This window comes from Polypterus senegalus, chromosome 11 (assembly GCF_016835505.1).
Source record: "Polypterus senegalus isolate Bchr_013 chromosome 11, ASM1683550v1, whole genome shotgun sequence".
In the NCBI taxonomy this organism is placed as follows: domain Eukaryota; kingdom Metazoa; phylum Chordata; class Cladistia; order Polypteriformes; family Polypteridae; genus Polypterus; species Polypterus senegalus.
This window is the reverse complement of record NC_053164.1, coordinates 108,235,298-108,253,236: the sequence shown is the minus strand read 5'-3', so window position 1 is coordinate 108,253,236 and position 17,939 is coordinate 108,235,298. Positions and strand designations below refer to the sequence as shown.

The 17,939-nt window shown below is 37.7% G+C and overlaps 1 protein-coding gene across 1 annotated transcript in view; it reads left to right on the top strand.

The window, feature by feature from the left end:
- large1 (LARGE xylosyl- and glucuronyltransferase 1) overlaps positions 1 to 17,939 on the top strand; it is a 481,706-nt gene that overhangs the window by 240,985 nt on the left and 222,782 nt on the right. Inside the window, exon 3 of the mRNA XM_039769462.1 lies at positions 9,656 to 9,945. Within this exon, the coding sequence (XP_039625396.1) occupies positions 9,656 to 9,945 (290 nt within the window). The remainder of the gene's footprint in view (positions 1 to 9,655; positions 9,946 to 17,939) is intronic.

Genomic DNA, 17,939 nt, shown 5'->3' with positions numbered 1-17,939 from the left:
TATTTCACTCTATCATTGCCAAGTCAGCACTGCCAATCCTATTTAACATATCAGATTAGTTTATTGACCTTATATAGTGTGTAAGCGTCCAGCTTGAATTTAACTCGCAGGAAATTCACCTGCAGTATGTAGGAACTCCTCAAATACCTCTTCTGTTTTTTACCCTCTTACAGCCACCTGAATTGTTTTCAACTCCTTTACTGCACTTCTCAGAAGACCATATACTTAGTTCATTCAAACTCAAGGATCCTGCACCTCCAGATATTTCCTTGGTCTTTCTTTTGTCCTTTGTTGTCCCAAAACCTTAAATATACCATTATTTATATCATGCTATTACTCCAGATTCTGGAAATTTATTACAACTTACTTCCCCAAAGCTCATGCAGTTGTTCTCTACATTAACAAATATGTAGAATGGCTTCTACCACCTTACCTGCAGTTTAACCCTGGAATTACTCTTGTAGGACTGAAATTGGTCCACCATGATTTATCCATCGAAAATGCACATTAGTTTGCCTTTTGTTGTGGTACGTATATTTGTGTGTGCAATGTTTTCCAATGAGCTTGGCTAATACACTTGTGGTGGTCAGAGCAAAACACACCTGTATTAGAAACATGGAATACGAATATTTTTCATTAAAATTACATCACAGATTTAATGAGACAAATTAACATATACCTTTCAAAATTTTTTTATGTCCTGTAATTATCATTGAACTGTATGAGGAAGTAGCTAGTCTGTGAAGAGATAGCTACAAACTAGACTATGCTGAAAAGCTATTCCAGAGGCATTCATAATCTGTTAAGTAAATATAATTTGAAATCTTCTTTCATTCGTTGAATGCTGTAAAAATTCTATGGTGATCTTTCAAATATTAAGCACCATTCTTCATGTGTGTATGCCCCTTTTACCTTCTCAGTATGTAATATTACGAGGTGGCACAGCAGCACTACTACACCATATAACCTCAGTTCTTAAGTGACGTGTCTTCTTTTTGGAGGCTTCCAGGTCATGCCAAGTTTGTTTGAGTCTTTTCTCTATTTGCAGATTCTACCATCCTCTTTCAAATATAAGCTGTTATGCTTGTTAGCAAGTCTCAGTTGGTATGATGCGAGTGAAGTGGTAGTAGTAACAAGTGCTGTAATGCATACAGAGGTGACAGTTACTACTTCCATGTCCAGTCAACATGCAGCAAGTTGCCACTTTTCAGTGTGAGTGTACACTTATCCTTATCCTGCTGCTGTTAAGGTAGGATGTATCATCCACTGGCACTTTGCTAGGGATTATGGTTTTGAAAATGGTTGGATGTAACTTTGTCCCATTTGCACCATCATACTTATTTAATAAGTTATTTCAGCTCTTTCTTTTCCAAGGATTCATTCGATTTTGTTGACAGATGGTTGAGAAAATCCAAAGATAATGAAGAAAAATAAAATAGATCATCTCCTTTCTCAGTTTGCCTCATCTGCTCAGTGAAGCATAGAATAGTTCAATACTGTGCAACCTGTTTTCAGGAATTAGGCCTCCCAAAGGTGAACGGCATTTTGCTGCAACCATCCTGGACACCCCCCTCATTCCCCTCAAGCCCCCTCCTCTTCAGCACCACAAAGCCTCTGTGATCCATGAGGCATGCTTGATTGTACTTTTGCTCTGCTCTCTAGAGGTAAATGATGAGGCCTTAAAACATTGAGCCATCCAGTCTTATACTACGATCAATAATAATAACAGTCGAAGCCTAGGGTATTCACTTTTTTCTTGTGGCAGGCGTGCTGAGAGTTTGTCCTTTGAGACATTCATTCTGTTCCTTTAATTAAGTCCCACAAGAGTTGTCTTTGCATGATGGTAACCAGCCATGTGAAATTTGTATTTAATTAGGAAAGTTTTTAAGAAGGCCAAAAGGAGCTGTGATTCACAAATGGGTGCTGCAGAGATAGATTCTGAGACCCAGTCTAGTTCATATTCTGTAATATGCACAGGAGGTAGATTTGTTTGACAGATCAGTATTGACATTTACAGGGAAATCCAAAGATCAAGCTGGGCTGAATATACAGTAAAATTGTTTCACCTGAAAGATGGGAAATACATCAGATATATCAAAAATATATAAATCTGGTTTTTGAATGAGGTGAAGCAAAATGAAACCAACTATAAAAGGGATGGTATTTAAGAATGGCTTTTTTTTTGGAGACAAAGAATTTCTCAGTCAAAAGCACACAAAATATTGTAATATGAGTTTGGGGATTTAAAAAGAAAACACTCTGTAAATGAGAAAACTATACAAATGGCCAAAATGTGTTAATCTGATAAATGTGATGGATATCACAGTAATTTTCCAAAATTGAGTATTTACTGTAATGCTGTACTTAATGTTTTGTAGGTAACATACTTTTTCATTTTTTTGCTTGGTTATGTGGTGATTATGAGAAAACATTTGATTTTGATTTGATTTCACTCAATGCATTATTTGTTCTTTCATCCCTTATACTGAGAGATCATGGATAGTTTTTTTTATTCTTTGATTATATGGCTGTTGCATGGTGGATCAGCTTTATTACTACCTGGATATAGCTAATGTGTAGCACAGAGGATAACAAAATGACAGTAAAGAAAGAAATCATGAGGTTGGTTAACATTTTTTTCTAAAAGATGACAAGAATTATTTTATTTTTGCTTAGGAATCTACATTACTTGGTTTTCCCATTCCAATGAGACCTTGCATTGTATAGATCTTAAGTATCAGTTTCAAGGGGGTAGCTTTTGGCAAGTTTGGCACTAACCTTTATCAATACTATATATGTAAATCATTTTGTCAATATGTATACTTTTAAAGAAATTCCAGTTTGTAAAGTTAAAAAGTTACTTTAGTTAGTTTGTCTCAATACCAATGGCATGTTTGTAACAGTCATGGTCTAGTAAAGGGGTGGGCAAAGTCCTGTAGGTTTTTGTTCTAACCCAGTTTCTTAATTAGAAAACAATCCTTGCCAATAATTTCATTTTCATGGCTTGTTGGTGCTTTTAACTCTGCAATGTCAGGTCATTCTTGTATCCTAGATATCATCCAAATGATCTGAAGTCTAAAATGGATGAGCAATTCTCTGTCCTTCACTTTTTTTCTTTTCACTTTCCTTCCAAGTATTTGATTAAACCTAATAGTGCATGATAAATACACACAGGTGGAAATGGTAACAAGCTAAATGGAGAACTGCTAGTTTCTTGTGTCATTTGCATTTCATCTATACTATTAAAAGGCAAAGCCCTCACTGACTGACTGACTGACTCACTCATCATTAATTCTCCAACTTCCCGTGTAGGTAGAAGGCTGAAATTTGGCAGGCTCATTCCTTACAAAAGTTAAGCAGGTTTCATTACGAAATTCTACGCGTAACGGTCATAACTGAATCCTACTTACATACATATATACGGCCATAGCCTGCAACTCGGTTGCTGTGTGAGGCGGAGTTGTGTCCCCCATCACCACGCCTCCCAGGTAGTTGGCTGCCTGCCTATATTGCGTCCCCCATACCCACGCCTCCCAGTTAATTGAGTGCCTGCCCATAAAAGGCCGTCCATCAGCAGCAATCCAAGCTGTGAGAAAACAGTAAAAAGGAGGCGTGTCAGACGTTGTGCTACATTTTCTGATGCAGCTAGACGAAAGCAACTTTGTGACTCTGCCGCCAAATAATTGCAGAAAAGTCCACAAGTTAATAGACATGCTGTCGCTAAATACTTACAGGCAATTCCACAAGTTCATAGACACGCTGCCGCTAAATATTTGCAGGCAAATCAAAAAGTTAATACCGGGAATGCCTATTAAACATCTTAGATTCACGAGTAGCGATTTGGGTGGTGAGATGTCTATCGAGGTGATCACTGTAATATTTATATGTCATTGAAATGTATTATTATCAGGCATGGTTTAGGCACCTATGTCATCAGGAAGGCACCAGAAAAAGGGACCTCAAAGGTTACTATTATGGTAACTTTAAAAGAAAGTGTCGCCATTATTTCATTTTTCACAATTTGTGAAAACAAGACATGGTGTCAGAATAGAGGACAGTCATGGATTTTGTTGGAGTTCCCTCACCACTAATTGACTGGGGTTCTCTTAACCTGCTGGGAGAATGGAAAAATTTCCAACAGCACGTGGAGCTGATGTTTTCTGGCCCGCTAAAAGGCAAAGACGAGAATGAGAAATGCAGCTACTTGCTCCTGTGGATTTGGGAAAAAGGAAGAGACATTTTTAACACATGGACTCTCACCCAGGAGGAAGCCAAGGTACTGAAAACTTATTATGACCGTTTTGAGGCGTTTGTCATGCCTGAGACGAATACGATATTTGCGAGATACAAGTTTAATGAGAAAGTGCAGGGTATAAACGAGACTTTTGATCACTTTGTAACGGAGTTAAAATTGCTGGTGAAGGACTGTGCTTATGCAAACGAAGATGAGATGGTCAGGGATAGAATAATGTTTGGTACAACTCAGCGAAAGTGCGAGATAAACTTTTAAGTGCCGGATCTGAGCTAACATTAAATAAATCCGTGGACATCGCAAGATTGCACGAGATAGCACAACCACAGCTAAGAACCTTCGATGCATGTACTCCGAGCAGCTCACGTGAACTGACTGTGAACGCAGCATGCAGACAACAAGCAAGAGCTACAATGAGCGCTGAACAAAAAACGCATTACACAATTGAGAAGGCAGCAAAATAATATGAAGCAAGTGACGCATACAAGCATATTCATAAGTGCAGCTACTGCGCAAACAAAGCACACAGTGGAAAAAAATCTATGTCCAGCTAAAGGAAGACAGTGTAAAAAATGTGGTAAATTGAACCACTTCACTAAAGTTTCCAGGACTGGGAAAGGTAAACCCGTGCATGCAGTGTGTGATGTCTCAGATAAAAAGGAAGACGAGCTGTTTATTGATGCAGTAAGAAAGGAACAACCCTCTGAAGCTGAACAAGCCTTCGTAAAGGTGTAAAGCTTAAGTTTAAATTAAGTTCATAGACACGCTGCCGCTAAATATTCGTAGGCAAATCCACAATTTAATACCTGGAATGCCTGTTAAACATCTTAGATTCACGACTACCGATTTGGGTAGTGAACACTTCGATGAATGAAACCTTGTTATCTTTACAACGGTTGACAAGCACGAAATGTAACTTGAACACAACTCATCCTCTAAATACGAACCTGATTGAACGAAATAATGATAATCAAATCTTTGATGACAGCAACACTCATAACAGTCACAAAACAATTACATTGACAATCATGTTACGTTATTTTTAAAAGGTTTCCTTACCTTTTTCATAACTTCTTTAGCACACTACTTCTCCGCTGCAAAGCGGGGGCATTTTGCTAGTTGCTAATAAGGAGCAATTAAAAACCAGACAGTACAGCTGTTTAAGACTAAAATAAGCAATAATGGTTCAAAATCTTTATGAGTGAAACAACTAAAATGAAGCAGAAGTATTACTTGAGTAATAAGTGCTTCTTATTAAGCAACTAGGTTGGAGCAAAAACCTGCAGCCATTTCGGCCCTCCAGGAACAACTTTGCCTACCCCTGGTCTAGTAGCTTAACAAGTGCTACACTAGACTACTCTAATAAGGAGTGGAAAATATTTAACAACTAGGTAATGATAATATTAGTGCAGAGGTAGTGCTGCAGCCTTGCAGTAAGGAGACCAGGGTTTGCATCTTTGCTCTCCCTGCATGGAGTTTACATGTTCTCTCTGTTTCTGTGTGGGTTTTCTCCTACTGTCCAAAGACAATGAGGTTAGGTTAATTGGCGACACTAAATTGGCCCAAGTGTGTGTTTGGTGTGTGGGTTAAATGTGTGTTTCCCCTGTACAGAGTTTGTTCCTGCCTTGTGTTCTAATCTAGCTGGGATAGGCTCCAGCAAATCTTCAACCCTAGTCTGGATTAAGCGGATTACAAAATGATATGCCAATTGGTCCATGAATATTTTACAGCAAGTCTTAAATAGTAATCGATGCAAACACAGCAACACAATAAACCCACACAAATTATGCTATTGAATCACAAAGCAAACACTTTTTTGCATAATATACAGTGCATCCGGAAAGTATTCACAGCACATCACTTTTTCCACATTTTGTTATGTTACAGCCTTATTCCAAAATGGATTGAATTCATTTTTTCCTCAGAATTTTACACACAACACCCCATAATGACAACGTGAAAAAAGTTTACTTGAGGTTTTTGCAAATTTATTAAATTAAAAAACTGAGAAATCACATGTACATAAGTATTTACAGCCTTTGCTCAATACTTTGTCGATGCACCATAGGCAGCAAATACAGCCTCACGTCTTTTTGAATATGATGCCACAAGCTTGGCACATCTATCCTTGGCCAGTTTCACCCATTCCTGTTTGCAGCACCTCTCAAGCTCCATCAGGTTGGATGGGAAGTGTCGGTGCACAGCCATTTTAAGATCTCTCCAGAGATGTTCAATCGCATTCAAGTCTGGGCTCTGGCTGGGCCACTCAAGGACATTCACAGAGTTGTCCTGAAGCCACTCCTTTGATATCTTGGCTGTGTGCTTAGGGTCGTTGTCCTGCTGAAAGATGAACCGTCACCCCAGTCTGAGTTCAAGAGCGCTCTGGAGCAGGTTTTCATCCAGGATGTCTCTGTACATTGCTGCAGTCATCTTTCCCTTTATCCTGACTAGTCTCCCAGTTCCTGCCACTGAAAAAATCCCCACAGCATGATGCTGCCACCACCATGCTTCACTGTAGGTATGGTATTGGCCTGGTCATGAGCGGTGCTTGGTTTCCTCCAAATGTGATGCCTGGCATTCACAGCGAAGAGTTCAATCTTTGTCTCATCAGACCAGAGAATTTTGTTTCCATGGTCTGGGAGTCCTTCAGGTGCCTTTTGGCAAACTCCATGCGGGCTACCATGTGCCTTTTACAAAGGAGAGGCTTCCATCTGGCCACTCTACCATACAGGCCTGATTGGTGGACTGTTGCAGAGATGGTTGTCATTGTGGAAGGTTCTCCTCTCTCCACAAAGGACCTCTGGAGCTCTGACAGAGTGACCATCGGGTTCTTGTTCACCTCCCTGACTAAGGCCCTTCTCCCCCAATCACTCAGTTTAGATGGCCGGCCAGCTCTAGGAAGAGTCCTGGTGGTTTCAAATGTCTTCCACTTACAGATTTTGGAGGCCACTGTGCTCATTGGGACCTTCAAAGCAGCAGAATTTTTTGTGCCTCTAGACAATCCTGTCTCGGATGTCTACAGACAATTCCTTTGACTTCATGCTAGATTTGTGCTCTGACATGAACTGTCAACTGTAGGACCTTATATAGACAGGTGTGTGCCTTTCCAAACCATGTCCAATCAACTAAATATACCACAGTTGGACTCCAATTAAGCTGCAGAAACATCTCAAGGATGATCAGGGGAAACAGGATGCACCTGAGCTCAATTTTGAACTTCTTGGCAAAGGCTGTGAATACTTATGTACATGTGCTTTCTCAAAAACCTCAAGTAAACTTTTTTCACGTTGTCATTATGGGGTGTTGTGTGTAGAATTCTGAGAAAAAAATGAATTTAATCCATTTTGGAATAAGGCTGTAACCTAACAAAATGTGGAAAAGTGATGCGCTGTGAATACTTTACGGATGCACTGTATAGTCCAGAAATCAAATTGGGAGGTTTTTTTTTTTTTTAATTTTTTTGTCCTTCCTGGTCTTCATACCATAGCATCAAACTTATCATTATTATCATGAGACTTAATAACTAATCCAAAATTAAAGGCTATTTCTGATATCAGTCAGTCATTATCCAATATGCTATATCCTAACACAGGGTCACGGGGGTCTGCTGGATTTACTATTTTTGGTTATGTTGAATTAATTCATACACTTATTCATTTCTATTTTTTTCTTGGATAACTTGTAAAGCACTTTGAGCTACTTGCCTTGTATGAAAATATGCTATAGAAATAAACGTTGTTGCTGTTGTTGTGAGTTCTATCATAGTATGACTTATAATCTAGCTGTCCAAGTCTTTACATATCAAGTGATGCCCTTTCTCCTTTATGCTGTGCCATTTTATGTTTGGCTGTCCTAGCTTCAGAGAATGAAATACACTGCTGCCTACAATAACACTAAATGTTGTTCTGATTCTTTTGAGTATGAAATATCAGCTCTGGCGTGCATATGACAATGGATATAAACCAGGAAAGACTGAAACATTTAAAAATATGATGCAAATAATGTATTTGTTCTCATTTCGACTGAATATATCACAAATAATTACATTTTGTAAGAAACAACCTTAATGGCTTAGAATATATTCATTTTTAAAATACATGCATTCAGTCCTCTGTTATGGATACTGGAGCAAAAATACTTAAACAATTGTACCAAAGCATTTAACATTACAGGCTTTAATTTTCTGCCTTAACAACATGAAATAGCATGATTGTCAGGAATGCATGATCAATTATTTGTGTTTTCATTTTGATGTGTATTCATTTTCCATTCCATTTTGTTATTGGTTTTCATCATTATTTCAGGTTGATTGTTATCAGAAGCGCATTAATATTAATTATTTTTAATATTTTTGCTTTCTTTGAATGTGCTATTAATTTTTATTTCTAAAAAGAAAAGGAAAGACTTTGTTAGAGGCTAAAATCAAGACACAAAGCAATTGGTGGGAATTTTAATTCACATTTTGTTTTCTGATTTTGATTTTAGTTTACTTCTAATAATGCTAATGTTCTTGATTATCCTTCTCTCTACTTCCAAACAAAACACCATTTTAATCTCCACTTCTCGCTGTTTTGAAATGAAGGAACCAACATGGCAAAAAGGGGTTAGTGGCCTTCAAAAATTACCAAAAAGCATGCATCCCTGGCCAGACCAAACAAGGCTTACATCAGACCAACTTGGCATAAAAACTACTTGCTTTTTTCTAGTCCAGCAGGACCTAAAAGGACAGCTGGCTTTCAAATTTAAAAAAGATAATAGATGTTCCAGTAAATGCAAAAAATTCTTACTAGAGAGAAATACTATAACAACTCTGGCTAGCAGAAACAAGTGCCACAAAGAATCTTTATAAAATAAACTATTTAATAGAAAGAAATGTAACAAAATGCTCAAAATAGCAAAAAGATGAAAAAAGGATTACAAGGCAAAGACAAAGGCAATCCAAGGTAAACAAGTCCTAATGAAAAGTCCACAAGCAAAATCCAATAACAGAAGCAAAATCCTGAATCAGAAAATATCAAAAGAAAACAAATTGTCCAAATAACAACTCACAATGATCCACTTGCTGGTTCTTTTGATCTAGCTGCCAGCTAAACACAGAGGGCGGGGCCAGCAGCAGTGATGCCAGAGTGACCCCACCTCGGGGCTCCATCTTCAAAGTACATAGAATGGCCTTACATTTAAAGACACAGTACATAAATACAGACACAGCAGAAAATCTTTTAAAATATATATATAAAAAAAATGATAGTAAAACCTAAAATAGATCCTTATACCACACTCGCGAAATATGTGTTTTTTGGGGCTTCTGAGCAGTCTTATTGAATGTTACTAATGTTGTAAACTGTATATTAGGTATCCTTCATACCACTAAACATCTTAACACCTTTTCATTTTATTTTACAGAAGTGAAGCCCTTGCCACTATCTCCAATGGCTCCTGAATCTCCCACTGTATCAGCTGGTGTTGCTTTAGAGATGCGGGTTCGAGAGATGGAGGAAGAGAATCGTGCCCTCAGAAGGCAACTTAATCAATCTCTGAGGGGTCCAGCCCACAGGCCCTCTCATGGACAACATGGCAATCAGTCACGAACATACTCCACTGAAGAGGGCACAGGTGATAGTGAGGGATTACGATCCTGGACACAAGGAAACAATTCAGATTGTTCACAGCACCCTGCAGTGGACAAGTGTGAGGTATGTGGCAAGTCAGCAAATCTGCTAAATATTCTGATTTGCTATGATACTTACATAGCTACAGTATTTATGTTATACAGTACTGTGAATTTCTTTGGTTTATTTTTTTTCCAAGAGTATTTTCCATATGAACAGTTAAACTTCAGTGGACATAGTAGAAAATTTTGTTAGTGCCGCTGCCTTACAGCTCTGGTAGATTTTGCTTACAGTTCTGACTTAGTCTGTATGGAGACGTCCTTGTTCATGTGGATTTTTATCCAGGATTGTTTCTCACAGACATGGCATGTTGGGCAAATTGCTGAGTTTGAAATGGCCCCATATAAATGAGTACGGATATACAAGTAACTATGGCGCTAAACTGGGCCTAGTTCCTACCTTACACCCAATGTTATCTTAATGGACCCAGGCTCTATATGACCATGTAATAGAATTGAGCAAGTCTGGCAAATGGATGGATAATTAAGACCATCTCTGTTAGTTTTGCTTTTCAATTATTTTTCTGTTTGAACAATTGAGTTATTGACCTGTGAATTAATTAACAAACTCATGGAATTGATTGGTAAGCAAATAATGTTCGCATTCAATCAAAGATATCTTACAAGGGAATATATATAGTTCAGGGAAAAATAACTGTGAAGGTAATGTGCATTTCTTTATGCATATATTTGTTTGGTTATAAAAGTCTGTCTTTTCTTACTACAACTGGACAAAAAATAAATTTAATTCTTGGAAAAGAAAAAATACATTGCAGTTTTAACCTGATACCCTGGCAACTAATGTGCAATAAACAACTTGATTAAAGAAATAAAAATGCAAAGGTTGTACTAGGTATGAAATACTTGTTCAAAATACCATGCATTTTATCCTCTGTATTAATGACAATGAAACTGTTTAATGAATCTCCAGCCAGAGCAGAAATTAATATTGTAATGCATGTTGGACTTTATTAGTACTCTGTGCTGCAGGCAGCTTGTATACAGTGGAACCAGTCTAATTACCTACTGTTCATGCATCTTATTAAAAAAAATTTAGTCAAGTCAGGATCTGGCAATGTTTTATGAAATAGGGTTAATAGATAGAAAAGTACTGACAATGTCCTTTTTATAATTTAAAAAATGCCATTATATATATATAGACTTGGCTCCCTACTCATGTAAGTTCTCCTCTGTACTGCAGTTTTTATAGGTAACTGTGATGGACATGTGTTTATAATCTGATTATGTTATATAGGATTGTTTTAGCAACAGAAAGAGCTTGCTGTGCATCTCAAAATGTTTTAGCTTACCCTTATGCTCAAATTCCATTTTCCATAGACTTACCTCTGAGTCCAAGGATGGCCTTTAAAATCCATCCGATTGTTATTTCTAAGCCACGTTTCCAAATTGTTAGTGGCTTACTCATAACACAGATTTCATAAACACTATCTCTTAGTGACAGGGAAACTATCTCAGAAGCCAAAGTGGGGGACAGCTCCTATGTACAGTACATTTAACCCTTGTTGTCAGAGCTATTACTGCACCTCTGTATACACTTGAAACATCACCTAACTAGAAGAACTTCCATACTTTCACCCAAATATCTTCCTTTTTGCAATCTCCATTTACACTTGCTGAATCAGTATTTTGCACCCTTATCAGAAACGTCTTACAAAGGTCACACTTGCCATCTTCAGACTACATCTCACAGTCCTACGTTTCTTATGCACCCACTTCAAACACCACATGCATGAATTTCTCCAACAATATTACCACATACTTTCACAACTCCTGCCCCTTTACCTCCAACGTTTACCATGTTCTTTGACACATTTACCTTGGTGCCTTTTTTCCCAAACCAGTGTTGCATTTTAGTGTCATGTCTATCAATTCTACTTCATGATTTTCTATCATTACAAGATTATCAGTGCGCAAGAGATCCTATGGCAAATGCTTCATGCACATCTCTGGTCACCACCTCTATCACCATCATCAAAAGCAATACAGTCAGAATGGAGCTCTGGTATATCCCTGTCTTCCTTAAACTCAAAATCATTTCAACACATTACTATTTTATTCTGTTATCATGACCAATGTTTGTGTTTCCTGTTACATTTACTTCCTTGTTGAAAGACAAAAAAATCCAATATCTTAGAAAAACAAAAGCTAAATCTTTACCTATAATAAAATAACAACCCAGTCTCTAGGCATGTCAGAGGACTGGGATTTTGTGAAGTGGGGTCCAGTCCAGCCTCACGTGGGAAGGCAAAATGGTGAGGGGTAGAGAAAGAGAGCAAACTATATCTAATCTATCCTTTTAATCCTTATAATTATAATTTCCAACATAACAATAGGCTGCATGGCAATAACTCGTGGGAAAATTGGAAATTAAGGTTAAAGCTGTCTCACTTCCAGTTAAGACTACAAAATGACATCAAAAATTCAGAATCAATGTCTCCATGATGGGACAGTTAACTTTGTGAGCTGGAATGTTAAAGGCCTGAATCACGAATTAAAGAGAAAGATAGTATTCTCTCACCTAAAAGGCCTAAACACTAAAATAGTATTTTTACAGGAGACACACTTATTAAGCAAAGATCAGTTCCAGCTGCAAAAAGACTGGACTGGCCAAATGTTCCATTTCAGCATTACAAAGAAAACTATAGGTGTTGGAATTCTCATACATAGAACAGTCTCATTTATGGTATCAGGTGTAGTATCTAATCCTGAAGGGAGATACTGTATGTGATGGTCATGGGCAACTTATTTAACTGTAAAATGATTTTGACAAATGTTTATGCACCCAATGTCGATGATAGGAAATTCATGCAAAATGTATTTGAATCTATTCCCAATGTGAACAGTCATAAAATTATAATGGCTGGGGACTTTAATTGTGTTTTAAATCTACTCTTAGTTCTCCTGTCATAGGGGGGATGACATCTAACACTGCAAAGACAATTACACAGTTTTTAACTGACCACAATGTATCAGACCCCTGGAGGTTTCTAAATCCAAACTCAAGAACATTTTCCTTCTACTCACCAGTGCATCATTGTTATTCAAGAATTGATTATGGATCTCTCACTCAATATATCAGAAAAGAAGTGTAAGGTAGCAATGCAAAGAATTCATTCGAGCTCCATATGTGCAAAGCATACAATTATTCAACTTAAAATTATATGTTGAGCACATCTGTGTCGCTTGAAATTGTACATAATGTTTCCAGGGCATGATCCAACCTGTGAACGCTGCAATCAAGCTCCAGCCTCACTGGGTCACAAGTTTTGGGCCTGCACCAAATTAACATCATTCTGGTCCAAAATATTTAAGTGCCTATCAGACAGCCTTGGTATCACAATCCCTCCTAATCCACTAACCGCTGTGTTTGGTGTTCTTCTAGATGGGCTTAAAGTGGAGAAGGACAAACAAACTGTGATTGCCTTCACTACACTATTGGCACACAGACTTATTTTACTAAACTGGAAGAATACTAACTCTCCTCTTTTAAGTCAGTGGGTAACTGATGTTTTATATTATTTGAAACTGGACAAAATCAAATTCTCACTTAGAGAATCGGTGCAGAATTTTTCCAAAACCTGGCAGGATTTAATCAATAATGTTTTAGAATAAGCTCTTAAAGCACTGAGGAAGTAGATTCTCTCCCAATTTCTTTTTCTTCTGCATTTATCTGTATCCGCCTATTAAACTCATCAGTTTATTTATTTTTACTATTTTTAAGTTTTATTCCATTGGCTATACTGTCTTTCTCAGGGGTGGGGGTTGATTTGTTTTCAATCTTATTTTTTGTAAAAATTTATCTATTTGTATGGAATGATTACAATAAAATCAATAAAATTAAAAAAATAAAAAAAAAACAATCTCTGACTTCCATTTCCCAATCCTTTTCCAGTAACCTCACTCCCATACTTCTGTGTTCAGAGATCTAAATGACAAGGTGAAAGTGGGCCAACAAGTGAGAAACAGCACCTCATCAAGTAGATAAAAAGCTACGCTGTAACCACGACCAATGGGTACCTTTGCTGGAGAAAGTGCATCATACCATATTTGACAGGTTATCGTTGTAAGGAGCAGATGCTCTGTTGAATCTCACTGTAGAGTGTTCCAGAAGAATCAAAGGAACAAAATGGAGATTTCCAGATGAGCAGATAAAGGGTGTCGGTGCATTTCTAGCAAGACACCGGGACAACTTTTGCAGCAATTTTATCAAATGCAAGTTGCCGCTGCTGAATACCAGAAAAATGGAGTTAGGGTAGGTCTAACAGCAGAAAGAAGCAAGGAAGAAATGGAATGGCGATAGAGAGAATGGATGCAAGAAAATTAGTCATACCAGACTAAAAACTCAAGTGTAATCCCAAAACACCTGCATGAGGATGAATAGGACAGATGAGAAATTTCTTTGCCAAAACAATTTATGCCTTAAACGTTATTTAATAGCTGGCACTGGTTCCAACTGGGGATAACATAAGTTAGAATTTGTGCAAAGGTTGGGATGCAAGAAAAGACAAGATTGGGGCTTCACTTGCTATTAGTTGTAAGATAAAAGAAAACGAAGGAACAAGAAATAAGAAACATTTTAGTGACTGAAATGTTTAGAGACCTGTGCTATCAAATGAAAACTCATACAAGCTCAAGGTTGGAAAGCAATAGGATTATCTCCAATGCACAGATAAAGAGTGTGATGAATAGGAGTAAAAGTATGCCATGCTGGGCAAGAATCAAGTAGGCTGTGAGTCATGAATCTGTTTACAATATGTCTAGATTAACTTCTTTAGCATTATATTTCATCTCCTGTAAAAAGTTTTTAATTTTTTGGCTTGAAAAATTACATTTTTATTAAATCTCATATTTGTACTATAAACCATGCAAAGTGTAGAAAACATAATAATGATACAAATAATGATGATGTGCGAGTAATGCGAGCATCACTTTTGGATTCCAAGAATCACTTTTCGGTTTCACTGACCGTTATAATTTCACTGCCTGAAGACAGATGCACTTCGTCATCACTGCCGATGAGAGGTGTTTCTTATGAGTCGCATTATGAGGCTAGGAAAAGATGCATCTACACTATTACCTAGGTAATGCTTGGGCCTGACAGTTATGCAAAACGTACATATACCGTTGCTTGAGTAACGCTCGACAATAAAGCTGTTGGCACTTTTACATCTAACTAATCCTCTGGTCTTATGTGAAATGCATCTGTACGGTTGCCTGGGACTAACGCTTTTAGCACTGTTTTTACAGCCTAAGTGATGCTCAGGTCTAATGCTAAGGAGGTAAAACTAGCAGAGTAAAGTCAGTAATAACACCTTTAACAGCCATTCAGTCGCATGTGGGGTCATAAACAGAGTTAGAATTAAAGGCCATGAAATTCTTTAACATGGAGAAAAGTTTGTAACAAATAATTAGCACTTGAAATTAAGGGTCTACAGTAATCCCTCCTCGATCGCGGGGGTTGCGTTCCAGACCCCCCCGCGATAGGTGAAAATCCGCAAAGTAGAAACCATATGTTTGTATGATTATTTTTATATATTTTAAGCCCTTAGAAACTCTCCCACACTGTTTATAAATATTCTCCGCACAGTTATACAGTAAACCCTTGTTTATCGCGGTTAATCCGCTCCAGACAGATAAATGAATTTCCACGAAGTAGGATTCTTTATTTATAAATATCTAATATTTTCGCAGTTAGAGCATAGAAAACCTGTTTACGACCTTCTACATACGTTTTTTAACATTATTAGAGCCCTCTAGACATGAAATAACACCCTTTAGTCAAAAGTTTAAACTGTGCTCCATGACAAGACAGAGATGACAGTTCTTTCTCACAATTAAAAGAATGCAAACATATCTTCCTCTTCAAAGTGCGCGTAAGCAGCGGAGAATGTCAGAGAGAGAGTAAAGTAAACAATGAAAAATCAATAGGGCTGTTGCGCTTTTAAGTATGCAAGCACCGCGATAAAGCAGCGGCAATGAAGGGATCAATGCGAAGGTAGCCTTTCAGCATTTTTTACAGGAGCGTCCGTATCTTCTAAGCAAACAGCCTCTGTGCAAAAGCCCTCTGCTCACATCTCCTCCGTCAAGCGCAGAGAACGTCAGAGAGAGAGAGAGAGAGAGAGAGAGCGCGAGCGCGAGATTAAAGCAAACAATCAAAAAATCAATAAGTGTGCTTTTGGACGCACCTCGATAAAGCGGCATTTCTTAGAGGAGCGTATCTGTATCCACTAGGCAAACAGCTTCTGTGCAAACAGCACCTCTGCTCACACCCCCTCCGTCAGGCGCAGAGAATGTCAGAGAGGGTGAGATAGAGGCAGAGACAAGCAAACAATCGAGCACCGCGGAGGAGGCATATCTTATAGCATTGAGGAGTTTTAGTTAATATGTAATACGTGCTCTGATTGGGTAGCTTTTAAGCCATCCGCCAATAGCGTCCCTTGTATGAAATCAACTGGGCAAACAAACTGAGGAAGCATGTACCATAAATTAAAAGACCCATTGTCCAGAAATCCGAATCAGCTAAAAATCCCAATATACATTTACATATGCTTACATATAAAATCCGCGATAGAGCAAAACCGCGAAAGTCAAGGCGCGATATAGCAAGGGATCACTGTATTTAAAAAACCTTGTGGCACACTTGGGGAGAAAAGGCAAAAGAGATAGCACAGTGGTCTGATAGGGATGGCATATCCAAGCATGAATAAGAGAGAGTGAGATGATGCTAGTGACTGAAAAAAATATTATCTAAATAAAAATAAAAAACCTTTGTCAGCGAATTAAGCAAACAAAATGAATCAATCAGCTTCAGGCTTTTGAAATAAGTTTACATAGACAGTGAGTTGAATGGAATAGAAAATCTATCATGAATAGGGTTCAAATATTGTATGTGTTGTATGTGCGATTTTCTATAATAATCTAAACATCTTTTAACTTTAAAATTCAATTGATATGTAAAGAAGGAAAGGACATTAGATTTACAGGGCATAACCCTACTGTATATCAAACAAAAGGCAATTTTCTTTCTCTCAAGTGTAGAAAAATATCCCAAAATCATCCAAGCCTGAGTCTAAAATTTTAACCTGAAGGCTGTGATACATCAGAATTGCCATACCACAGTTTCCTGGTGGAGTACTTGTATATTTTCATCATTGCAGACACTAACCATTTGTCCATGTTTAACTTTGTCAATGCTCACTACACCTCTTGCAGTACTTCAGATAATGCATTTTCCATTTGCCTGAATTTTTTTCTGCATTTGCCTATTAAGATTGTATTTATTGTTCCCTTTCTGGGTATGAAACAAAAATACATTTTGTTAACTTTCACATGATTCCTAATTGATTTCTCTAACAATCTTTCCACCACCTTTATTACCAGCTCCAATAACTTGATTGCTTGATATGGTCAAAACTCCAATGGATCACCGTTTTCAATAATTACTGGAAGGAGCACACTTCTTTTCTAGTCTTTCAAAATCCTTTCGCACGTATGCATGTGGCACATGTCTATCAACCTTTCAATTCCAGGACAGTGTTGGGGGTAATACAGTCAAATGCGTGCATTACGTAGTCAGATTACTTTTTAAAGTAATAAGCAACTTAGCACAACACTGTCATTGATAATTAAAAATATCTGCATTAAATTATAGAAAATAGATACATTATTGAGTTACTATAAAAGCTTATTCCCAGTATTGCGCTATTTTGCTTTTCATAAACACATTGCCTGCTGTTGTAGGTGTAATATCGTGCACATGTATGTTCCATCTGTCTGATGAGAGCTAATAAAGAGGTTAAGCATGTGGTAACTGTGCGATCAAGAGAAAAGAACTGAACAAAAGTTATAAGTATTCATTTAATTCTGCATGAGCCGAGTTTTAAATTTAAGCAGCGCAATTTAAGGTCACTGGGAGCCAAGGATGATCGCAGCACCACTGGGTAAATGGCAAGAAGCAAATGCGGGGGACAGTATGTCAGTCGTTTGCAGGGCTCAGTC